The sequence below is a fragment of the Sander lucioperca genome, chromosome 17, assembly GCF_008315115.2.
Source record: "Sander lucioperca isolate FBNREF2018 chromosome 17, SLUC_FBN_1.2, whole genome shotgun sequence".
Classification (NCBI taxonomy): domain Eukaryota; kingdom Metazoa; phylum Chordata; class Actinopteri; order Perciformes; family Percidae; genus Sander; species Sander lucioperca.
The window spans coordinates 7,081,114-7,107,388 of NC_050189.1; the positions used below are offsets into that span (position 1 = coordinate 7,081,114).

Below are 26,275 nucleotides of genomic sequence, written 5' to 3' on the forward strand. Positions count from 1 at the left end.
AGAAAATCCATCCACCTCACAGGTGTGGCATATTAAGATGCTGATTAGACAGCATGATTATTGCACAGGTGTGCCATAGGCTGGCCACAATAAAAGGCCACTCTAAAATGTGCAGTTTTATCACACAGCACAATGCCACAGATGTCGCAAGTTTTGAGGGGGCGTGCAATTGGCATGCTGACTGCAGGAATGTCCTGTTGCCCGTGAATTGAATGTTCATTTCTCTACCATAAGCTGTCTCCAAAGGCATTTCAGAGAATTTGGCAGTACATCCAACCGGCCTCACAACCGCATACCACATGTAACCACACCAGCCCAGGATCTCAACATCCAGCATCTTCACCTCCAAGATTGTCTGAGACCAGCCACCCGGACAGCTGCTGCAACAATCGGTTTACATAACCAAAAGAATTTCTGCACAAACTGTCAGAAACCATCTCAGGGAAGCTCATCTGCATGCTCGTCGTCCTCATCGGGGTCTCGACCTGACTGCAGTTCGTCGTCATAACCGACCTGAGTGAGCAAATGCTCACATTCGATGGCGTTTGCCACTTTGGAGAGGTGTTCTCTTCACGGATGAATCCAAGTTTACACTGTACAGGGCAGATGGCAGACAGGATGTATGGCGTTGTGTGGGTGAGCGGTTTGCTGATGTCAGCATTGTGGATCGAGTGGCCCATGGTGGCGATGGGGTTATGGTATGTTATGGACAACGAACACAGGTGCATTTTATTGATGGCATTTTGAATGCAGAGATACCGTGACGAGATCCTGAGGCCCATTGTTGTGCCATTCATCCATGACTATCACCTCATGTTGCAGCATGATAATGCACAGCCCCATGTTGCAAGGATCTGTACTAGTGGTGTCAACAATAATCGATTCGGCAATGCATCGCAATGCGGGGCATGCACGATTCAGCATCGATGCGGCAAAGTGCCATAATCAATTATGTCACTAAAACCTACCACACTAAAATCAAGCACGTTGGCAATACAACTAACTTCACGAACCATGTTGATCGTTAGCATCCTGAGTTGGCTTCAACAACAACAAATCATCAGTCATTCAAAGCACTGAAAGCAATGATTTAGGTTTTCTTTTTCAGGTTTGAAAATGCCATATCCAATACCCTGTACCATTTTATTTTATTTAATGGCATTTATGTCAAAGATACAGGAGAGTGAAAATACACACATAGCAGCCAATAAAATCTGTTGTTCAATATCTGACTGCTTGTATTGCCTCATGACTGATGAAAAATTTGCCTTGTGTGCAGTAGAATTTTGATGCATCGCAATGCATCGTAGAATTGAATCGAATCGTTACCTGGTGAATCGTAATCGAATCGAATTGTGAGGGCAGTGCCAATGCACACCCCTAATCTGTACACATTTTCTGGAAGCTGAAAACATCCCAGTTCTTGCATGGCCAGCATACTCACCGGATATGTCACCTATTGAGCATGTTTGGGATGCTCTGGATCGGCGTATACGACGAGTGTGTTCCAGGTCCTGCCAATATTTAATTTCATTTCATTTATTTATTTGACAGGGACAATGCAAACAGACATAGTGACAAAAACAAAGCTTGTCACTGAAGTACTGCATAAAAAGTTTATAGCAAATGCTAATTTTCAACTCCAGTCCCTGGTTGGGCTTTTATACAAAATAAAATTTACATACTTAACTATTTCAATTCAAAAACTCAAAACATGATATATAAACAACTCCAGTCCTAATAAATAGAATAATAAACATAGTATAAAAATATGCATATCAAATACAAATCTGACCTACTTACAATAATTAAAAATGAGTACACTTTTGGTTTGTTTTTAACCAGTTTTTGAGCCTGAAGGTAAACACTCTAAAGTCAGTTATAGTCTTGATGTCAGATGGTAATGAGTTCCAAAGTTTAGCGCTCTTCACAGAGAAGGTCGTCTGGCCTAAGCTGGTCCTGCAGTATGGTATTTTGCAGTCATGATTTGTGGAACTTCTAGTGACTCTGGTGCTGCTCAGTCTCTCAACAAATGAACTTAGTGGCTTAGGTGCTAAATGCTTAATGCACTTATGAATTCATTTAAGGAAGCAAAAATTGCTAAAACTCTCAAAATTCATTAAATTATATTTCTTAATGATGGTACAATGATGGTAACGTGTTGGTTTTTTATCCATGATTTTTATAGCTCTGTTGTATACAGAACCTATGCATTTGGTTGCAGTGGGAGCGGCTTGTGCCCATGCTGTCATGCAGTACGATATATGAGTAAAAATCATAGCATGCATGTATAGCAGGGCTGCCTGTTTTGGGATGTAGCTTCTGATTAGTTTGAAACAGTTGAGATTACTTTGTGTTGTTTTTAAGATTTTCTTTATGTGCTTGTCAAATTTTAGTTGAGGATCTAGAACCAATCCTAGATATTTAAATTCTGTAACTGAATGAATTTCTTTATTTTGTATATTAATATTGAATCTACCTTTTAAATCAAGTTTTTTAATGGAAAAGCACATAGAAACTGTTTTTGAGAGATTTAGAACTAACTGATTTTGAATGAGCCATTGTTGGATGTCAGACATACTAGTAGATAGTACAGCTGCAGCCTGCTCAGGTGACCGAGCGGGTGCATAAAGAACAGCATCATCCGCATATAGCTGACAACTGGCATCTGAGCAGGTAGGTCATTTATAAAGAGACTAAACAGCAAAGGGCCAAGTATAGAGCCCTGAGGAATACCCATTTTTATGTCTGAGAGTGCAGATATGTTTTGATCAATTTTAACACACTGCACTCTAGACTGGAGATAAGATGTAAACCACAACACTGTCTCATTTGAGAAATTAAAATTTAACATTTTAGATAAAAGCAAACTATGGTTGACCGTATCGAATGCCTTTTTGAGATCAATAAATACAGCTCCCACCACATTACCCTTGTCCAGGGACTTTTTTTACATTTTCAATTAAACAGCAGTTTGCTGTTTCAGTTGAATAACCTGGTCTAAACCCAAACTGGTGTGGATGGAGTAGCTGTCTGGCTTCTAAATGGTAATTCAATTGCGCTACTACAACTTTTTCAATAATTTTAGATAAAACTGGTAAAATTGATATAGGGCGATAGTTACTCATTGAGTCTAGGCTACCACTTTTGTACACAGGGATGATTATTCCTTTTTTCCATGCACTGGGAAATGTACTGGTTCTTATGGATAGATTAACAAGATGGGTCAATGGTTTGACAAGAACATCCTTATACTTTTTAAGAAAACAACTATTCATCCTAAAAATGTCCTCAGACTTGGAATTTGATAGTTTAGTGATTAGTTCTGCAACTTTTGTATCCAACACCTCTTTAATATAAAAGGAATCTGTTGCAGTGACTCTCAGTGAATGATTAAGAGGATTCACAGGCTGGAATTCCTTTAATTCTTTAACAGATTGTACAAAGTATGAATTGAATCCATCAGCCATAGTGGCACAATCGGTTGTAATATTGCCATTGATGTTAAGTTCTGTAATCTTTTTGTGTTTATTTGATTTATTAGTCAGATTATTTAAATGCCTCCAAAGTGAATTATTGTTACATTTAGCACTATCAATTAGATGAGTGTAATATGTCATTTTTGCTTTCCGCAGCTCGCTTACGACTTTATTCCTTAAACTTCTATAAATCAGGAGATCAGTATTAAGTTTAGATTTTAAAAATGTTTTCAAAGCTAAATCTCGCTTTTTCATGAGTTTTGGTATTTCATTAGTTATCCAGGGCACTGTAGAATCTTTTTGTTTAGATTTTATTTGCTTTGTAAATTTTTCCATCAGACTTGTAATAGATGTAGTCATGGAGTTACAACACTCCTCTACATCATCTAGTGTCATAATTTGTTCCCAGTTTATGTTTTTAAGTTCTCTTTCAAATTGCAGAATTTTACCTTTCGGTAGAATGAATTGTATTTTTTCATAATCAGGTTTACCAAAGTACTGCAGGCGCTTCTTCGTCAGTTTCCTGACAGTCAAAGTCATGTTGTGGTCCGAGAGTCCAGTAATCAAATTCTAAATCCTTGTTATTCGTTCTGGTCTGTTAGTAAATACCAAGTCAATGAGAGTCTTAGTCTGCCTTGTTATCCTTGTGGGTCCTACAATCATTTGTCGATAGTTAAATTTTGTCATATATGCTTTGAGTTTTTGTTTACAGTTTTTGTCAGACCAGTTAATATTGTAGTCACCATACCATATTGTCTCTCTATAAGAGTCCAGTTGTTTAACTATAACATTTAATTCATCATAGAACTTAACATTATGAGAAGGTGGATTATAAAGGACAGAAATATTAAAATTCATAGAAGGCGATAGGTTACATTTAGGGCTAGACATTCCAGGGTGGTGTTCAGATCGATTGACATTTAAATGTGTCTTTGATGTATATTAATACTCCTCCCCCTTTGCCTGTCATTCTGTCCTTTCTAAAGCACTGATACCCAGCAATGTCAATCATATTAGTTGGAATGTTGATGATGATTCTGTTAAACAGAGGTAATCCAAGTTTGAGTCCAGGAGAAGTGCAGAGATCTGATCACGTTTGGGGATAAGGCTACGTATATTTAACTGTCCGCCTAATATTCCCTTTGGTTTGCACTTTAGATCCCAAAGCGCATGGGCATGATTGACAGTTTGAAAAAGTAAATAACACTTTTGTTTCTGTGCAGCACGACTATCTAAGCCGCCGGATCGTGTTTGTAGTGTGTTGACTGTTACCCAGCAGCAGCAACTTCGCACAGCCATTGAAGAGGAGTGGACCAACATTCCACAGGCCACAATCAACAACCTGATCAACTCTATGCAAAGGAGATGTGTTGCACTGCGTGAGGCAAATGGTGGTCACACCAGATAATGACTGGTTTTCGGACCCCCCCCCGGACCCTCCCAATACAGTAAAACTGCACATTTTAGAGTGGCCTTTTATTGGGGCCAGCCTAAGGCACACCTGTGCAATAATCATGCTGTCTAATCAGCATTTTAATATGCCACACCTGTGAGGTGGATGGATTATCTCGGCAAAGGAGAAGTGCTCACTAACACAGATTTAGACAGATTTGTGAACAATTTTTGAGAGAAATAGGCCTTTTGTGTACATAGAAAAAGTCTTAGATCTTTGAGTTCAGCTCATGAAAAATGGGGGCAAAAACAAAAGGGTTGCGTTTATAATTTTGGTCAGTGTATGTTAATTCTGTATAATCTAGCTTCCTTCCATCCCTTCTTACTTTTGGGCCTTGATAAAGTATATATTGTAACCTCTGTAAATGGTTATGACGCGAGTTGAGTGAGTGAGTTTTGAGGTCAGTTAATCCACATTGTCTTACAACTGTAATATACCCTCTCCCAGGGTTACAGAAGTCAGTCAGTATTTATACTTACATCAACCTCACACCTCTTTACAAGATTGTTTTATAACATAATGTACTGGAACATGATGCACCTTGTAAATAAATGAACATGGCAATAAAATGATAAATGCTAACGTGCAATGCTAATTTATTTTTACACATGCAGTTCAGTATTCCAGTGTTTAAATGTTTACGTTTTGTCCTTTTTTTGGTCAAATGAATAAAATGTCATACCCAAATCACTGTTTTCATGCAAAACAAAGTAAAAGTAAAAATAACTTTTTTTGTAGTTATGCTTTTGCCTCAGAAACTGACAATGAACCTCATTAAATGTAATCAATTTCAGTCTACCAGTCAAACATTGAGCAAAGTTGTAATCACTCGATTTTGGCGAGTCTAATATTTGATCTGTTTAAACTTGCTCAACATGCAACACACCCTGCAGCAGACAAACATAATTTGGTTAGTCATTTGCATGCCCACATGCCTCTTTCAGTGAAGGAAGTTAGTGGCATAGCTTTTGAACAGAAATGAAACCTAACAGGGAGGACGGACCAGAGGAAGGACACACACCCACACACACACACACAGACACTAGGTGGGAGTGGAGAGAGAAAGAGACAGAAGCCGGGGAGCTAAGGAGCATTTCAATAGCTGAAAGGTAATATTACACTCTACATCTTATTGCGTACTTTTAAATATTTTGGATTGACGATACATTTGACATTACTTCAAAGTTCTGTGGCTTGGGGAGGAGTTTCTTTGTTCCTGAACTCTTTCATAATTTTCTGCTATTTGTAGTGTCACCAGTAATGCCTCTTCCATTACAGTATGTCTCAAACAGACACAAACAACTATTCAGACATGAGCCTCCAGGTTTGTGACTGTGACTGGTCCAAAGTTACGACTTATAATAAACTGAAAATACACCAGACGGAGATAGGATGCAAGCCAAAGGGTGTGAGGGTTGATAAGAGTAAACGGGACCTACAGCTGGATGTTTACACCCCTTTCAAGACTTATGTGTTGTGCACAAAGATTCTTGCATACACGTTGTGTTCATTCCATTCAGTATTTAGTCTTAATTTCACCTAAAATTGTATAGAATAGTGACTTGTTGTAGAAACTCTACATTGTACAGGAACATTTTTTTACTCATACAGTAGAACACAATCCTCTTGGGTGGAAAAATAGTTTTGAAATCCATACATGTCAGCCACTAGTGAAGAAATCATTAAATTACTGGAATACAATGACAATCTGCATCTATAATATTTCACTTTCTTAATGGGTTAGCAGAAAACAGAAACAATACTAGTAAGAATTAAAAAAATGCACAATATAGGTAAGCAGTGTACATATTGGCCATTAGAGTAGGTTGATAAGATGTGCTGACATCTTGCTGATACTTATAGCATAAAGCACACATGTTAAACATAAGTTGCTCAGTTGACAAATGACAATTTAAAGCAAGACTATGCAGCTTTTGAAAGAACTAACACATTCTTCCTCTTACAAATGAGAAGATGCATTAATCAATAATTGCAAGCTTACTTAATTCAATACACTCACAATGAAGTCAGTTCACTCATGATTTTCTTTTTATGCAGATATGGCCTCCACTAGACCATCACCCAGTGAGACTGTCTCAATGGAGACACATCTGAAATGCTCTATCTGCATGAGTCTGTTTGTGGATCCTGTCACTACAGCTTGTGGCCACTCCTTTTGTAAGGAATGTTTGGACCGCAATTGCGAGTACAATGACAGGTTGTGCCCCCTATGCAAGCAGTTTCTGAGGAGTATCCCAGATGTGAACATCGTCCTGAGAAGCATTGCCGAACAGGTGAAAAAGACCCAGGAGGAAGACAGTAAGTACACTCTGGCGCCCGGTGAAGTGGCCTGTGACATTTGCACAGGGCAGAAGCTGAAGGCTAAGAAGTCCTGCCTTGTGTGTCTTGCCTCGTATTGTTCGACCCACCTGGAGAATCATTCTTCAACTAAAAGGTTGAAGGGTCACAAGTTGGTGGAACCTGTGGAGAACCTGGATGAGAGGGCCTGTCTGAAGCATGGACGTCCCTTGGAGCTGTACAGCAGGAAGGGAGAGAGATGCATTTGTGTACTTTGTCTGGAAGAAGATCAGGAGGAGGTTGTTCCTACTGAAGACGAATGGGTCAAAAAGAAGGTGAATGAGCATATAAGGCCTTACACATTTTTGAATCTAGTCTTGACAGTAGTGTACATTTACTTTAATCCATTGTGATATGTTAGACAAAATAATAGTTGCAAACACACCAAAAAGACGTACGCAAATGATAACATGAGGGTTGAAGTTGGGATATTGACTTGCTTTTTGTTTAATACAGGCAAAGGTTGAAAACACAAAGGCAGAGTTACAGGAGAAAATTGTGAAGAGGAAATCATGGGTGGATGAGACTAATGCATCTCTTCAGAGCTGCAAGGTAAGTTACAAAAAATACAACCACTACTGATCCTATAGGTTGACCTGGATTGACGAGCCAATCAGATGAGTCTTCCAAGCAAGTTTCAAAACAGTATAGCAGTTATTGGAACAACTGTACAGTGTCCCACATAAATGCTAAGCTCCAAGACTGGTTAAAATTACACCGTCAAATGGACAACTCTTGCTTTTCTTCCATTTCCAGGACCAGCTAGAGGATGAGTGGTGGGATATCGAGAATGTGTTCACAACTGTGATTGCCATTGTGGAGGAAGCCCATGCAGCAGCTCTTAAGCCAGTACAGGACAGGATGGAGGCGGTGGAGAAAGAGGCAAAAGACATTCAACTCAAGTTGGAAGCTGAGATCAACAGGCTTGAGAAGACCATCTCTGAGCTGGACGATATATATGCGCTTGACGATCACATCCTTTTCCTTCAGGTGAGAAAAATGAACCATTTTCGACTCATATATGTTTAACAGACGAAGAGAAAGTGTGTCTTTTGAAGAGCTGCACAATGTATTTTGATCAAATTACCTCTAAATCAACGCAGCTTGTATGATTAGATCTTTGTCTCTGCATCCTGTTGGTTGATCTCCTCTTTCTCTCTCTTTCTCCCTGTCTCAGAGTTACCCATCTCTTCAAGACCCCAACAACCTCAAAGACTCGATGGAGGTAGAGCTCGACACATCGCTGTCTTTCGGCACCATGAGAAAAACCACAACAACCATGTTGGAACAAATTCAACAGAAACTGGAGAATCTGACCTCCATTGGTAAGTTCAATTACCAATGTAATCATGGCGGTAAATGTCAAAAGCTAAACGTTTGACTTAATTGATCTAAAACTATTTCTTCACTTCACAGAGCTTCAGAGAGTTCCAAAGTTTACAGGTATGTGACTTCCTGTGAATATCTTTCAAAAACACTTGTGTTTAGATCTTATAATTGTAAGATTTACAAATTATTCATATATTTGAGTGAATCTACAAAAATGTATTTACAATGTTTATACAGTTTACTATTTACATATGTGTGTTTAAACAGTCAGTACTTGCATATTTAGGCTACATATTTAATTCAGTATTAAAATCAGCAGTTAAGAATCTACCTCTGTGGATTTCCTTTACCTGAGTCCAAGTTCTGCTAGCGTCTGATTGGTTAGTTCAGCTACATGTGATGGAGTATCTATCCGTCTCCATCCAGCTGTTTCTTCTTATTTAGAGTGATACAACCACCACATATCCAACCCTCATGTTACATAATTATCTTCAACTTGTAATTAACAGTGGATGTAAAGCTGGATCCAACCACGGCGCACCGACGCCTCATTCTTTCTGATGATGGGAAAGAAGTGAAAGATGAAGGGGAGGACCAAGAAGTAGATGATGCTCCGGAGAGGTATGATCTGTTTGCCAGCATCCTGGGGCTCAACAGGTTGATCTCTGGGAAGTCGTACTGGGAGGTGGAGGTCAGCAACAAGACGGGCTGGGACCTGGGTGTGGCTAGAGGCGACGCAAACCGCAAGGGGAAACTCTCGCTGAACCCAGATAACGGTTACTGGGTTACCGTACATTATGAAGATGATAAGTACGCAGCCCTGACAGCAACGCCAGTTCGTCTTTCCCTGAAAGACAAACCTAAGAAAGTTGGGGTGTTCGTGGACTACGAGGAAGGTCTCGTGTCCTTCTACGATGTGACGGCTCAATCTCACATCTACTCCTTTACTGAGTGTTCCTTCAATGACGAAGTCTTCCCATATTTCAGTCCACATGTAAAACAAGATGAGAAAAACACTGATCCTTTGATTATTTGTGGTGTGAAACATTGTGATTAGGACATGGATATGTTGTGAAGACTGTGTGGGTTTGGCTCAGTCAAAAACGTAGTTTCGTACAATATGGAGGGGGACTTTGTGGTGAATACTGCTCTTTGAGGCTAAATGGATTGGGAATAAATAATTAAAGGTGCCGTAGGTACGTATTGCGAAGAGCAGGGAAGTCTGCATAAGGAGGAGGTCGGAGTTCGATGGACAGGTCAAACAAACACAGGATTTTCACGCAGGAGACTGCTGTTCATGTCCTGTGTGAAACCAAAATTTACATGACTGATCTTTTTATAACCAAGTTGTTCCCCAAATCTAAACGTACTTAACTACGTAACAAACATAGGCTACTTATTTTAACCCAAAATATTTATTTTTCTAAACCTAACCATGTAGTTGTGTTGCCTACAGAAAACAAAGCCAAGGTGTCTCTGTGAACACTGAAGTTTATTTTTTAAAGATTATTTTTTTGGGGGGCTTTTCTCTTTATTGACAGCTGATAGACTGGAAAGGGGGAGGGAGATGGGGGATGACACGCAGCAAAGTGCAGCAGGTCAGATTCGAACCTGCACCGCTGCAGGACTCAGCCAACATGGGGCGAACGCTCTTACTGGGTGAGCCAGAGGCCGCCCCACTGAAGTTTATTTTGAAAAAATAAAATGTTTGTATCCATGTAACCAGCGAAAACGACATTTGCAATACTGGCACTAAAGGGATCATCATCGTGCATCATAGTTTAAACCAGGGGTGTCAAACTCATTTTAATTCATGGGACACATAATTCATGGGACCCTAATTTGATCTCAAGTGGCCAGTAAACCACTCCAGAAAGATCAGAAACTTTATCTGCCACAGAGTTTCTTGTCAGCTTGATGTTAGCAAACACAAGTTGCTTCTGCTACGACAGCATTGTAAGGCCATTGTAGAAAAAAAATAATGATGTTACGAACCCTGGAGAGAGGAGTAATATTCTGAGAATAAAACTCAGAATTTCTAAGTTTAAAGTAGAAAGAACTTGGATATTCTCTGAGATTAAAGTGGTCAATTTGGAATTGGAATGAAGTACTTCTCTTCAATTTTCACTCTTTGCAAAGTCATCCAGTGGGCCTGATTGGACCCTTTGGCGGGCGGTTCTGGCCCACAGGCCGTATGTTTGACACCCTTGAGTTAAAGCTTAGGTTCAGCGATCAAGCAGCTGTAGTTGATGATTTGGGAGTATGTGTTTACCAGAACTATGCCAACATTTATAAATGCCTATATGCAAATTATGAATGTTTATTTTCTATGGTCATGGTAAATGTTATGAAAGTTGTGCAAGGTCAGTTCATTCATGGGTGACATTTCCAGTTACACTATAATGCATGACCAAATGGTGCCTTTTACAACTTGATGAATACAATACTTATAAGACTTATGATAGATGATGCATACAATTTGTCAAAGCAAAAGCGTAAAATGTACCTATATGGTAACTTTGGGAATGTTAGTAGCCTACACATGCATTTAATTATTGTATATCAATGTATCCTGATTATTTACAAAATGTGCTGTCATTACAAATTCTTTTTTAACCTCTAAATAAAAATAAAAATATCTAAACTTTAAAATTGAATCAAGTTTAGTTTTTTGTCCCCCACTCCGTGAGGTTTTTAAATCAACCACTTGAATAGTTTTTTATTGTGCAACATTTTGATGAATCATGGCTGGGCTGAGAAGAAGCCGCAGGGGTCGTTGGAGCTGAGTGAAAAAGCGCGCGGTTGGCAAACATCACAGGTGTGGACAACTGAACAGAAGAGGACCACAGGGTATGCAATACATTTTCTTTTCTATGCTATTTAACGAGCTGATAATGTGCACAGGACAAGCTTTTTAAGTCAGTGGGTTGCATAACAGGTAAGCTTGTTCAAAAATAACGGAAAAGTTGTCAATTTTGGTCTTCGTGATGTTTACGGTGATATTAAATCAGTTTAAGTGCCACGGCCAGATTAAGAAGCCCATGGATGGAGAGATGTCTGTTAATTGTTTTTATTCGTTTTGGTAAGTAGCCTTAGCCATCATGTATTAACAGCCTTTAATTAGCTGCTTTTATTGAACTACCATGCATCTATTACAGGGGTGGCGAACCTGTGGCTCTTGAGCCGTATGCGGCTCTTTGCCTGCTCCTGTGAGGCTCTTACTGTGTGGCTGGGGGCTGTGTCATTGGTTGATTGTTGTTTTTAACTTTTCTGAAACATACAGTATTTCAGATAAGTAAAAAAAAACACATTTGAATGCATCTGCCAATACATTTGCCAATTATTTTAAAATGGAAAATAATGCAGCAGAGTTTTGAGGACAGATTCTGCAACCTGAGGAAAAACAGCGGCCACAGATCACCTTCCTCGTTAACCCTTTCACTGCTGAATCAGATTGTTTGAAAGCTCCTTTAGTGATAAATGAGTGAGAGAGTTCTTCGAGTGGCCACAACCGAGTTCAAGCAAGACCTGAAAAGGATTGTGGATAACGAAGACTGTCAGGTTTCCCACTGAGTCAATCTAAGTGAGAAAAAACTATGAAAATTGCTATGTATTATGACTGTCATTAGATCTGGAAGACACTGTTGCTGTTGTAGTGTGGACGTGCATGTGTTGTGTGGCTTTTTGCTATGGTGCGTTTGTTTTTGTGGCTCTTTATACCTAACTGGTTGGCCACCCCTGATCTATTAGTTATAGATAGTGTGATACAATCTAGTTAAAAAACGAAAAAGGAGTTGCATGTGGTTATTTTTTCTCCTTGCTTTGCACTACAAATAGTGACACATATCTTAAAGGTTACATTATGACTCATCGATGAATCATAATTGCTGACTGATGTTTTTCTCCAGAGGAGAGCATATCATGTTTCTTATTGAAAGGACAAATTGTTTGGTTGAAATACAGTTTCCTGGTGCAGAGACGGTTGCAGTCAAGTCAACTGTATAAAGAAATGCATTATAATGATTCTTAACAGTAAATCAGAGCAAATCAGGATGACTCAGTTATTGCTGGATAATCATATTTACTCTTCTAGGCAAAACTTACAGATCAGGATATTTCTCTCTCTCTCTCTCTCTCTCTCTCTCTCTCTCTCTCTCTCTCTCTCTCTCTCTCTCTCTCTCTCTCTCTCTCTCTCATTCCCTCAAGAGAATTTATGGCAAAGTAACTTTCTTGTAAAATTGACTGAAGTTTTTAAGCAGCTCTGCATCCAACGCCAGTCAATCATATAAAAATGAAAGGCCTGTATGTCCAGAGCTTTCTCTTATTTGCTCTGCATAGATGGAAGTGATCCCTTGAGTATGAAAAGTACAGCAGTAGAGAGGAGGACGCTGCAGCTGTTGCAACATGACCCTAAGCCTCTTGGTGGTGCAAATTATGATCATTTTCTCCATGCACATGCCTTTATATCAGGGTTTCCGCAGGGTCCAAAATTTCCAAGTACAATTTTACAAACTTAAGTTCACTTAAGTATTGTGTTCTAGGTCTTACATAATTTTCAACAGGTCCTATTTTCTTACGTTCATGTAACACTACCTCTAATGCTCATTGAAATGTTCCCGCATCGCTTTAGAATTTTGTGAGGTTGTAGTCCTTTCTGTCGCTAGTCCAAATATAATTTGCTGTATTACGACTACAAATGAGATCAACTTGCAACTTATTTTGCAGCCAATCTAGACACCAGTCCTATAATGCCAATGGACTCTGACATCTGACTTTTTTTTATGTTGTGATATAGGTCTTACATTTTATTCATAATGGTCTTAAAAAGTCTTAAATTTGGCTTGGTGAAACCTGTAGAAAACCTGTATGTGTGTTAGAGCTGGGCAATATATCAATATCGATATCGTGATATGAGACTAGATATCGTCTTAGATTTTGGATATCGTAATATCGTGTTATGACATAAGTGTTGTCTTTTCCTGGTTTTAAAGGCTACATTACAGTAAAGTGATGTCATTTTCTAAACTTACCAGACTGTTGTAACTGTTCTATTATTTGCCTTTACCCACTTAGTCATTATATCCACATTACTGATGATTATTTATCACAAATCTCATTGTGCAAATATTTTGTGAAAGCACCAATAGTCAACACTACAGTATCGTTGTGGTATCGATATCGAGGTATTTGGTCAAAAATAGTGTGATATTTGATTTTCTCCATATCGCCCAGCCCTAAATGTGTCAGAAAATAGACATTGCATTCCAAAACTCTTAAGGCCTTTTTATGGTTGTGCGTTGAATCGACGGCATACCCCCGCAGACCCCTCTGCGTCTACGCCGGACCCTACGCCGTAGCCTGACGCGCACCTTTCGAAAAATTTAACTAGACGTCGCAGCGACGCACGACGCACGACGCTTGGCCGCACCTTGGTAGCGTTGCATTTCCCCCGACTCATTTCATGGTTCTCCTTCTCCATAACAACATGAAATCAAGGAGAGGGTTAACTTTTCCTGCTACAGATTTCCCACCGTGGTCAGAAAACACAGGGGAGACACTTTGTTTCTCTCACTATGACTCTAGAGTCGCTACTCGCGCCGAAGCTAATCGCCGTCACTCTCTCACTTCTCCATCGCTCTATCACACACTCCCCCACACACACACACACACACACACATGCCGGCTCGACGCACACACCAGCGCACAATTATAAACATCAGGCCACTTACGTAGGCTACGGCGAAAGCTCTGCGTGGAGCCTCTGCAGGACCGTAAAAAGGCCTTTAGGTGTTCAGTTTACAACGATATAAAACAGAGAGAAGTCCTCACATTAGAGAAACTGGAGAGAGAAATTTTACTTTTATAAATGACTTAAAAACAATTAATCAATGAAAGTTTTGAGAAGCAATTGTTGCGTCTAAAACAAAAAAATCCCATCTTTGACGGATAAAAATGTGCATTTGACTTCTTCAGATACTCAACAAAACAGACATGAGCCTCCAGGTTTGTCACTGCGGCTGGTCCAAAGTAACAACCTACCACGGCCTGATAACCCACCAGGGGAAGATGGGATGCACATCGAGGGGTGTGAAGGTGGAAGAGAGTGAACAGCAGTACATGTGGGGACATATTGAACTCACAAACAATCAAAAGGACTTTGAGCTGGATCTCTACACTTCTATCGAGACTGGTGAGTTTTGCACAAAGTTTCCCCCGATACATGTTGTGTTTTCACCTAATAAAAAATGTGATCGAAATCAACTCTTTGATTATGTCTCAAACACACACAACAGACTACTATTCAGACAAGAGCCTCCAGATTTGTCAATGCGGCTGGTCCAAAGTTACGACTTACCAGGGCCTGAGAACCCACCAAGGCATGATGGGATGCACGCCAAAGGGTGTGAAGGTTGAAGCGAATGAACAGCAGTACATGTGGGGTCATGTGGGACTCACAGACAATCAAAAAGACTTCAGGCTGGATGTCGACACTTCTATCAAGACTGGTGAGTTTTGCACAGATATTTTTGAGTACATGTGTGATTCCAGTGCACTCTAAACTGACATTATTATTTTGTCTTATTTTCACCTTAAATCTTCCAATAATAGATGTGATCGAAAAAATAAACTCTCCAATTATGTCTCAAAAAGACACAACAGACTACTATTCAGGCATGAGCCTCCAGGTTTGTCACTGTGGCTGGTCCAAAGTTACGACTTACCAAGGCCTGAGAATCCACCAGGGGAAGATGGGATGCACGCCGAAGAAAACGAGGAGCCCAAAGACAGAGGAGTGCGACTGGAACAATCAGGGGGAAGAAGTGGGTCAAAGGAAACATCAGCCAGCTAAGAGAACAACTGTCAAGAAGGAGGTATACATTCTAGAGGGATACTGTATATGGGCAACCAGTCAAAGTTCAGTTAGAAAAGTAATATTTTTAGCAGTGCTAGATCATTATTGTGTCAAACAATATCAAAGTACATTGAACTTTCCACCTTAACCTGACAGAATGCGCCGTTGCGGCCAAGCACCAACAGCCGTACCATCTCTGCAGAAAAAACGATCAAGGTGGAAAACAAATCATGTATGTACAGGATTATAGTTCAGTCAATACAATATTTTGCATAACAATCTGAACAATTAAACAGCTGAGATAGAGAATGATTATATTCTGTCACTACAGCTTTTGCAACTCCACAACACTCTTCCCAAAGAGCCACACACCCAAAGGCAGGCCATCAGCTGCAGGGTTCCTCCACCCATCCACAGGTAAAACAGCTTCATGAACATCTCAAATTCTCTGACTGTGAAGTGTCAAAGTATGAACAGTATTATAATAGTATTTCGATACTATACTAGTATTTGTTAGTGACCTTTCGCCTTTATTAGAGAACAGATAGTAGAGCCATGACAGGATATTGGAGCCATACTGACTCTGCAACAGCAGCCGCATTTAAGGAGGAGCCCAAAACACGTACGTATGATTATAATTAACCAAAACCAGATTTTCCATAACAATCTGAAAAATAAAGCAGCTGAGACACAGACTGATTCTTTCACTACAGCGACTCTACCACGCTCTTCCCAAAGAGCCACAAACTCAATGGCAGGCCATCAGATGCAGGATTCCTCCACCCATCCACAAGTAAAAAAATCTATATGAATAGTTCAAATTCTCTGAATTCGAAGTGAGTAAGTATGAAAAATAAGATGAAACTAACATCTTTCAGGTGAATGGATCAGACAGGGAGCATCCAACACCAACTTACCCGGTGACAGTGGTCAGACCTAAGAAGAAAGACAGGAAGGACCAAACATTATCACAGGTACTTTACTGTTTGGTTTAAAGCTTTAGTGCGTAACTTTTTGATATTAATAAACATCCGTTACATTCAAGCCATTGAGCCAATGAGTTGCTACCAAGCTAATTAAGACTCCATAACTCTCTCTGTATTTCTCAGTATAACTATGTTCAGAAACTGGTGTCGTCCGGCGACTTTTGCGCGCAGAAACTCGAGTGAAGGGGGGGTGGTGCGCGATAACGGAAGGCTTGTATCATGTGGATGCGCTGACAGTGTTGTTGTCATTACTTAGAATTCCTCATGGGGGAGACAGAAACTACGCACTGTAGCTTTAAATCCACTATTTTAAATTTTTTTTTCTTTATTAGAAATCAGACCATAGAGAGATGGCAGGGAATTGGAGCATCAACAGTTGTACTGACTCTGCACCAGCAGCCACAATCAAGGAGGAGCCCAAGTCACGTACGTACAGGATTATAATTCAGTCAAAACTAGATTTTGTGTAACAATCTGAAAAAAAGCAGCTAAGGCTGAGACTGACCATCTGCTTTCACCACAGCTTTAGCAATTCCACAGCAGTCTTTCCATACAGCCTCAAACTCAAAGCTGCAGGATTTCTCCACTGGTGTGCAGGTAAAGCAGATTTGTTGAAATTCTGTGAAATGAAACCAAGTTTGTTTTTAGCTGTTTTAGTCTTTATATTTACCTTACCTTAGTTTATTCTTTAATTGCTGAGTGTTACAATGTAAATTAAATTTACATTAGGGCTACACAATATATCGCTTTTTTATAGTGAGTCATCCAGACGCAACGATAAACACATCAGGAAAGACTACGATAATGCACCCAGGTGCTGGTGCCTTTTGTGTTCAGTTCAGTGTTCCAAAAAACAATATTGAAAATAATTTCCTTCATTTTCTTTCATTCAGCATGCAATGTGTTGTATTATCTGTTAATTAATTGCAAGTAATTGCGATATTTAACAACATTATGGCATATTTTCCTCATATGGTGTAGCCCTAATTTACATCTTAATCGTTTTTTATCTTTTTAGGTCAATAGATCGGTCGGGGAGCGTCCAACTGTCCCCCGGATAACAGTAGTCCCACCTAAGGAGAGAGATCACACATTATCACAGGTACTAGACTGTTTATTTTAGATTTTTTTATACATAGATATGTTATAATTTTCAAGTATTTTAGGCAGCTTTTTAGGTATTTTATCCTTATGTCTGCCTTGTTTTTTGTTGTTTTTTCCTTAACATTTTGTTGATTGTGATATGCACCACTGTTTTAATGGGCTAAATGGATTCCATCAGTATTCTATTAGTACTGAGTGCTTAACATCTTCCAGGTGAAGAGTTTGGTCAGAGAGCGTCCAACCACCACAGACCCAGCAACAGTAGTCCGACCTAAAGGGAGAGGATCCAACATTGGCACAGGTACTAAACTCTTAAGTGTTTAAGGCTCTATAATTCATTTTCAAAGTTTCCAGGTGCAGGATGGGAAAGCTTGGAGTCAGGTTAGTCCTTTATGTGAACTCAGTTTATTTACAACTGCTTATAAGTACTTGTAGACCTTGTTGTGACAGATGCATCAGTCATTTTTGACTTCACTGACAGTGTTTTGTAACTTTTACCCAACCCAATATTCAATGCCAACAGATTTGAACCCTACTCAGCAGATGTTTCCCTGTACTGTATGTCGCCGTAGGATAAAAGCAATTCGGCACAAGCCTAATACAGCACAAGTGCTTCTATTGTATTGTTTTTTACAAGTAAACCGACAAGCAGGGTTTTTCCTGGCTCAGAATGGGCAATTGGGGGGGGGGGGGGCAGCATGGCAGTAAGCATGATCGGTCCACGTGCAATAAAAGCAATGAGTCTATGTTACCTAATTTGACAAAAATCTATGCATTTTCCTGTTATTTTTGACATTTTGATAAACAAAAAGGTATATTATGCTTGAGTAAATATAACCCCAATTAACAAAACTGCTTAAAAAAATATTATTTAAATAAATCACCGGGAGAGTACAACCCGACTAAAAACTGAGATTAGCTCTCATATTCAAGTTTATGTTTTGCTTGTTCGACAGTTGTTTGGTAAATTGCTCTTAAACACAGAGAGGATTAGAGAGGATTTGAATTGCTGAATTGCTGGTGCTGGTGATTTTCCTTTGGGGCTGGCTAAAACATCGTTGGGGGGGGGCGCCAGAAATTCCTCTATGCATGTAAAACCCTGACAAGTATTCACTTTTACAACCCAGGCACATTTGGATAACCTAAACCTGCCATGTGCCAGTTTCACAGAGCATCGACTCTGCAACAGCAGCCACAATCAAGGAGGAGCCCAAATAACTTACGTATAGGATTAGCAGCGGTGTCTGTGAAGGTGGACAGTCCAGGCAGAAAGCCAGCGATCTGGGCAGGCAGTCGCCGGCTGTCACGTCATACTGTGGAGCTTCTGAACTCCAAAACAGTCGTACTAAATTTGTAATTAGCCATCAATTTTTTTAAAACGGCCCATATTTGAGCTTTACATAGTTGATTTCTCGCATAAAAAAGTCTCAGAAGTGAATTTAGTAATGATATAGCAGACGAACGATGTATAAAATTTCTGAGATCTGCGCGACCTAGATTCAGAAGACAAACAGGTCCCAGATCAGTGGCCTATTTAAATTTTGAGGCATTACAAAGGTACATAGTTAACATAAACTATGAGCTTTGTTGAGATTTGCCCGTTTTCAGCAGCAGTTACAAATTGCGAGATTTGTCAGAGGAAAGAGGTGTCAATTGGACTTTGAGGTACTATGTATGTCCTATTTACCCACCAAACTGTCGTAATTCAACTATGACAAGGTAAACTCGGTTTTGCATTCTATCACCCCTTTAAAGGGAATAGGAGATGACACTCTGATTGGTTTATTGCATGTTACGCCCAAAACACACCTATGAATTACAGTAATTAAGACAGTAAGTACAACCCTTTTGAACCATGCGCCCGGCGCACAGACCCTTTTTTTTGCCGTTAAACTAGCAAAAGTTGATTTGTACATGCCCTAAACGCACCTGCGCCAGGCGCTTCACGCCGTGTGCTTAGATCGTTAAAATGAGGCCAAATGTATGACAATCTGAAAAATAAAGCAGTAAAGGCTGAGACTGACCATCTCCTTTTATTACAGCTTTTACAACTCCACAACGGTCTTTCCAAACAGGGACAAACTCAAAAGCAGGCCATCAGCTGCAGGATTTCTCCACTGGTGTGCAGGTAAAGAAGATTTGTTGGAATTCTCTGACTGTGAACATAAACAAATTAAGTACTTTCCTTTTTCCTAATTTCATTAACTTTTTTTTAAAGCTGAATAGATCAGTAGGGGAGTGTCCAAGATCTTCACCTCTGGCCACAGTAGGGCAGCCTAAGGAGAAGGACAGGAAGGATCACTCACTGTCACCAAGCCATTTACTGTTTAAGAGCCTATATATTACGATTTCCAGTTGCTCAGTAGGGCGTTCTGTGATTGCAACATCTCTACATTGTTCTCACTTCAAGCTCAAATATAGCATATGAGAAAGAAAGCATATTAAAAACAGCTAATGAGCATTTATAGACCTACCTGTGACAGACACATCCAGCACCTTTTACTTCTCCTTCAGCATGTTGTCTGTTTAAGACAAACTGGGACAACTTTGTCTTCAACACTGCAAATTGATTGACATTCCTTACATCTGTGTGTGCACATACTGTACGTGTGTGTGTGTGTGTGTGTGTGTGTGTGTGTGTGTTCATTTAAGGCAAGGCAAGAGGGATTTCAATCTGAATTACAGTGGAAAATTCAGATGAAAAAAGAAAATAATTGTGAAATCCGCCCAGCAGAGAGAGCCTGCGAGGTAAACAGCAGCTTGAGTTTTTTAGTTTTTTTCACTTTGGATTGGCAGTTTGATAAATTATATATATATATGTATATAAGAAAAAAAAAACATAAGTGTAAAGGAATTTGTCATAGAAATGCTGAACAGTGTCAAACCACCTGGAAAAGACTAACACATGCGTTGTACTTTGAAGTGAAATGACTGAAATGTTTCCACATTTTTTTGACAGAGTGCCCCAGATTCAAAATGTTCCAACATCCAACCGATTTCTGCAGCAGCGGAGGCCACGAAAAAGAAGGACCCCGAATCATGTATGCAGCAGCAGTATGGTTTCTTCAGTTGTTCTTCTTCATTGCTAAATAATCCTGCTGTCTGCTTTCTCTACAGTGTGTGAGACTGCACAGCCTGATTTCTCCACTGGCATGAAGGTACCTGTACAGCAGAATCTTGTCTTATTTGAATGTCCTGTGGAGCTAAACTAATTTTACCGCAAAGGTTATGATGTCATCATTTAGGCCCAGCTTGCGTTGAGTGTTTAACATGTTTCAGTTGAAGGAACTGGCCCGGATGTTTTCAGTCACCACAACCCAGGAAACAGCAGTCCGACCAAAGAAGAAACACAGAGAGGAACAGAAACTGTCACAGGTAATCTTTACTCTGTGAATCTTATTTTTTTCCCTCACTGAAGTGCCAGATTTGCTAAAATACAGAAAATGATCAATGTAATGTACATTTTTTTGTGACCCTGTTTCTAGGCTGTAATGTGCTACCTTTCATACAGTAGCATTAGCTATTATCATATGTTATCATGTTGGTGTATATTTGTTGGATATGTGAGTGCTTAATACCTTTCAGGTGAAGCTATTAGCTCAGAAGCTTTCAGCAGCCACCACAGCCCAGATAACAGAAGTCCAGCCAAAGGAGAAAGAAAGGGAGGATCCAAAACTACCACAGGTACAGTACTAGTGCCTCTATCAGGGCTGTCACCATTTAAAATCGAACAATTTTAAATCGAAAATTGATCAAAATGAGCTTTCGACTATCTGGACAAAAATCAAAAGCAGGTTCAGTGATTCCCCCAGTATTCTTTTCTCTCTCCACCCACGCTTACTTGCGCACCACAATAAATTCAATAATCTAGAAAATAATAAATGTCTGTGCAGCTGATTACACAAATTCATTTTTGGACATTTTATACCAAATGCCTCAAATATTATAACCCTTCCACCTTTCTCTGACAGAATGTACCAGATACCAGAAGTGCCACCACCCAAATGAATGCTGCATCAGGAGAAGCCACAACTGAGGATCCTAAAATAGATTCATCCACTGGCACAAAGGTACCGTTTAATTTTGACTTGCTGGAATGTCTTGCCTGTAGATCAAATCTACTTCTTAAAAGACATTCAGCCTAATACACATTTTTCATACTTTGCTTTTGCCCATTTGTTTCTGATATTTGCCCCTTTTTTATTATATTATAGGACACCAAAGTGTTACATGCACACTTTGGTTTAATGTTTCTTTACTGCACTCTTCAGAATAAGCAAAGGTCTTTTTGTTTTCATTACTTATTGGTGTACAGCTTGCATTGAGTGTGAAGGAACTGGCCCGGATGTTTTCAGCTACAAGTGAGGAAACAGCAGTCCAACTAAAGGGGAAACACAGAGAGGAAAAACTGTCACAGGTTAGACCCTCTGTAAAACACGTCACTGAGGTAGGTCACTAGAAAGTAGGAAACATAATACACCGTGGGATTTAATTCAGTATGTATTATTTAATTCTGTTGACCACTAAAAGTCAATCACACGCAGGCCAACTTAACTTTATCTTATGCCAATATGTTCATGTGATAATTCAAGTAATAGCTAATGTGTTACTTGGTTAGTATGATGTTTCCAGGTGGTTGCTGAGATGTTAGTAGAGGGGTGGTTGCGTGGGTGTTTGACGAGGTAACTAGGTGGTTGCTAGGATCGTTAATTAGTTGGATACTTGAGTACTTATTTTCAATTTCAGGTGAATCTATTTGCTCAGAAGCTTTCAGCTACCACAGCCCAGGAGACAGCAGGCCACCCAAAGGAGAAAGACATGGAGGTCCAAAATCTACCACAGGTACAGCACCAGTGCCTCTTTAGTTCTGTTTATAGCTACTATTTCATTTCCTAGGATGGCAAAGGTATGGGGAAGGCATGACCAACCTTACTTCCCCTCTGACTGGCTAGTACGCATTGTCTTCATTTGTTTGGTTGGTTAGGTTTAGGCAAGAGGAATGGGATTGGTTAGGGTCAGGGTAAGAATGTCAGGGTCAGCCATTCGGAGGTAGAGTAAGGCAGAGTAGAGCCGGGCATGCCTTCGCCATCCTGGGAAAAAAACACTCACCTACAGTGCAGTGCTACTCGAGGGATGGCAATGTCGGTTTTGTTTAGTACTAATTAATATTAGCATGCTAAAATAGTCATGCTAGTGGTATCACTTAGACATTACTATAACCTAACCCTAAAAACTATATATCCAATTAGGATAGCAATATACCGTAAGTATATTTCACCTTCAACTTCATATGATTGTATAGGTAACATACCATACTCAAAAGCCTTTTTATTTAACATAAATCAAGGTAAGGCCAGACAGAAATGCAGCTGACACAGCTGTAAAGGACAAAATCCAGACGAGAGAACAAAAGGTGGCTCAAGGCAGATCATCTGTAAAAGCCCGTAAGGTAAGCTGCAACATTTTGAACTTCTAAGTTTTGTATTTTCTCCCAAATATGACTTGATACCTAAATCAAAGCACTACATTGGCCTTTTCAGGGCAGCTCAGAAGCTAAGCGGCTGGAGATCACAAGTGTCTTCTCAGAAGTGGTGAGAGTTGCAGAGAATGCTAAGCAGAAGTCCCTTGACCTTTCATTGTCCACTCTGAGAACTACAACATCAACCATGATGGAACAAATTCAACAGAATCTGGATAAACTCTCCGCTATTGGCAAGTCCATGCGTTTACCAATCGTTACATCTCATTTGTCTTGTATTTTGTGTTCCAATAGTTGTAATTTAGTCACTAATTAACTAACAAAATAATGTATGTTTCCCAACAGAACTTAAATGGATTTCTAAGTTTGCAGGTGCGTATTTTAAATTGTAAAAAAAAAAAAAAAAGAAATATATTCTTCAAGTTCTAGAGACATTGAAGAAAGTGTTCTTAGCACATAGCTAATGTTATATTTCTATATATGTATTGTATTATGTTTGCAAAGTATCAGTCAAAGGGCTAACATCATCATCAAATAGGCTAACAGTTTGTAACCAAATAACCCAACAATAATTATAATAATAAAAAATAACACTGGGTCAGCCCATTGTTTTGGGTTTGATTGGTGACCCAGTGGTTTGCTACATGGACAAATTTATCCTAGTACTTCTTCTCCGCCATAATCCATTATAAAATATGTGAAACTTCTGCACAGTTATGTAACTGTTGTATTGTTTTCATCTTAACTGCAGTGGATGTAAAGCTGGATCCAACCACCACACACAGATGCCTTGTTTCTGTTGATGGGAAGAAAGTGAGTAGCGGAGGAGAGAACCAGGATGCTCCGGGGAGCTTTGGCAGCGTCCTGGGCCTCAACAGGTTGACCTCTGGGAAGTCGTACTGGGAGGTTGTTGTCAGCAACAAGACCGGATGGAATCTGGGCGTGGCGAGAGGCGGTGCAAACCGAGAGGGGAAACTCGCACTGAAACCAGACAACGGTTACTGGGTCGCCGAACATTATGAAAACAAGTACGCAGCCCTGACAGCTACACCAGTTTGTCTTTCCCTGAAAGAGAAACCACAAAAGGTGGGAGTGTTTGTGGATTACGAGGAAAGTCTCGTGTCCTTCTACGATGTGACGGCTCAGTCTCACATCTACTCCTTTACTGAGTGTTGGTTCACTGGAGAGATCTACCCCTATTTCAGTTTGCACCTTAAAGGAGACGGTCAAAGTGCTAACTCTCTGATTATCTCAACTGTAAAACACCAGTAATTATGTATGTTATTAAAGGGTGGGTGTGTGTGTGTGTGTGTGTGTGTGTGTGTGTGTGCAACATCCTTTTGCAGCCTTTTACTTTTTTCATTGCCAATGTTAGTGTTTTATTTTATGGTTGATGTTAGCATTTTTAAAGATGATGATGTTAAAGCTTTATTGACAGACACGAGAGACAGATGAAAAGCCAAAATCGAAGCAGCAGCGTACCAGTTATCCTGTCTTAACCATGGATGTATTATAAGAACTGGAACCAGTGTTTAAGGCGAGCTCTGTGCACTAGAGACCTCCGCCTTCTTCGGTACTTCAGGTTTAGCGCTCCACTCACTTGAATGGGGATTAAATTATTTAATCGTGCGGCTGAATCAATTGGCTTTAAAGTCCAGCACCCTTTCTGGTGGCCTAGTCTTTACAAGCTCCAAAAGACTGGATCCTACATTTCCTATAATGCAACTGGCTAAGGCTCGGCCTATCTGGTAAATGCATAACCCTCAAGATGAGTAAACTGAACTTAATGTGGTTTTGCCTAATGTAATACAAAGAAATTAGTCTAAGCTAGTTGAGTTCACATTGTCTGCAATTTCTTTCTACATATCTGTATTCAAAAGATATTGTTTTTGTACAACTAAGGGTTTTCTATATAATCAGCAATGTGTTTCCTCTGTGTGTGTTACTGTTAGAATATATAAGTATTTTAGCTAAATGCTAAACTACTGTTGAGCTACATTTCAAACAGGCATTTGGCATTATCCCATAACTTCAACAAAAGTTACACAGTCTTGATAAAGATCAGTATAATATTACAAATGTGTTACTTGGTTATTCTCTCGGTTGCTTGTTATGAAGGTGAAGTGGGAAGTGAAGTCCTTCTATTAAACTCATTTACTGTAAAGTTACAAGTGGTGAAATGTAACTAAGTACATTTACTTAAGTACCGTAGTTACAGTAAGTACAGTTTTGAAGTACTCTTATTTGAGTATTTTCATTTTACGCTATTTTATACTTTGCTGCAATTGAGGCAAATATTGTACATACTCCACTACATTTATTTGATAACTTTAGTTAGTTAGTTTCTAGTTACTCTGTAGAATTATATTAATACAAAATATAAATTAACTAATGAATTGTGACAGATGAAGTTAACCAGCAGTACAGTATATAAAGCAGTTGAAATGAGCTCCACTATTACCAGCTGCAACATTAGTGACACTTACATTAATGCATCACTAATTATAATCCAGTAATATGTTTCTTTGGAAATGAGCCATTCTGTATATTGAGATATTTTACTTTTGGTACTTTTAAGTATATTCTGATGCTAATACTTTTGTACTTTTACTTAACATTTTGAATGCAGGACTTATACTTGTACTTGTTTACACTGTAGTATAGCTACTTTCACATAAGATCTGAATACTCCTTCCTAGAGTTTAGATTCTCGGCCCAAGCCCGAGCCCGAGCCCGACCCGAGGTCCGGTTTTTTTTTTTTTTTTATCCATTACCTTATTATCCTATTTGGGTGGGGAGATAGCTATGCCATAATCAGAAATATAATAAATATATATATATAGGCTATATAAAAGTAACAAATGTGTACAAAAGTTAGGCTGCAGTTACAAAATGCAGCACGTGTCATGCGCGGAGTCTCCTCCTCTCGCACACATCACACCGGGAGCTTGAAGATGTAAAGAAAAAAAGAAAAACAGGAGAATTAACTTTGAGCAAGTGTGGAGGAAAGTCGGAGGTATGGAAGCAGTTTAAACAAGTCCTGGGCAGTGACAACAATATGTTGTTCATCATTGTTTCTTTTTTTTTTTTTTTTACGTTTCTTCATTCGGATCCACTTGCGATCCGTTCCATTCATAATTACAGTTAATGTGTCTGGCCGGGCCGGGCTCGGACACAACGGGCTCGGGCTCGGGCAGGTTCGGGCTTGATTTTTTGGGCTGATCTAAGCTCTAC

At 39.5% G+C, this 26,275-nt stretch overlaps 2 protein-coding genes across 2 annotated transcripts; both read left to right on the forward strand.

Moving 5' to 3' along the window:
- The first annotated feature begins 5,927 nt into the window (after positions 1 to 5,927).
- On the forward strand, positions 5,928 to 11,267 carry LOC116053264 (E3 ubiquitin-protein ligase TRIM21-like). The gene is made up of 8 exons (XM_031304292.2): positions 5,928 to 6,041; positions 6,211 to 6,400; positions 6,990 to 7,565; positions 7,747 to 7,842; positions 8,047 to 8,280; positions 8,468 to 8,615; positions 8,707 to 8,733; positions 9,129 to 11,267. Exons 2-8 carry the CDS (start codon positions 6,212 to 6,214, stop codon positions 9,674 to 9,676), a joined length of 1,818 nt encoding a protein of 605 aa, XP_031160152.1. The 5' UTR covers positions 5,928 to 6,041; position 6,211; the 3' UTR covers positions 9,677 to 11,267.
- Positions 11,268 to 11,451: 184 nt separating this feature from the next.
- LOC116053263 lies at positions 11,452 to 24,775 on the forward strand. The gene is made up of 27 exons (XM_031304290.2): positions 11,452 to 11,469; positions 14,593 to 14,809; positions 14,913 to 15,125; positions 15,271 to 15,491; positions 15,629 to 15,704; positions 15,804 to 15,889; positions 16,010 to 16,094; positions 16,186 to 16,265; positions 16,351 to 16,446; positions 16,791 to 16,884; positions 16,982 to 17,055; positions 17,477 to 17,560; positions 17,776 to 17,863; positions 19,605 to 19,690; positions 19,781 to 19,874; positions 20,213 to 20,310; positions 20,522 to 20,603; positions 20,680 to 20,720; positions 20,842 to 20,937; positions 21,148 to 21,246; positions 21,534 to 21,632; positions 21,878 to 22,009; positions 22,309 to 22,404; positions 22,910 to 23,011; positions 23,103 to 23,274; positions 23,387 to 23,413; positions 23,793 to 24,775. Exons 2-27 carry the CDS (start codon positions 14,611 to 14,613, stop codon positions 24,311 to 24,313), a joined length of 3,141 nt encoding a protein of 1,046 aa, XP_031160150.1. The 5' UTR covers positions 11,452 to 11,469; positions 14,593 to 14,610; the 3' UTR covers positions 24,314 to 24,775.
- The last annotated feature ends 1,500 nt before the right edge of the window (positions 24,776 to 26,275 follow it).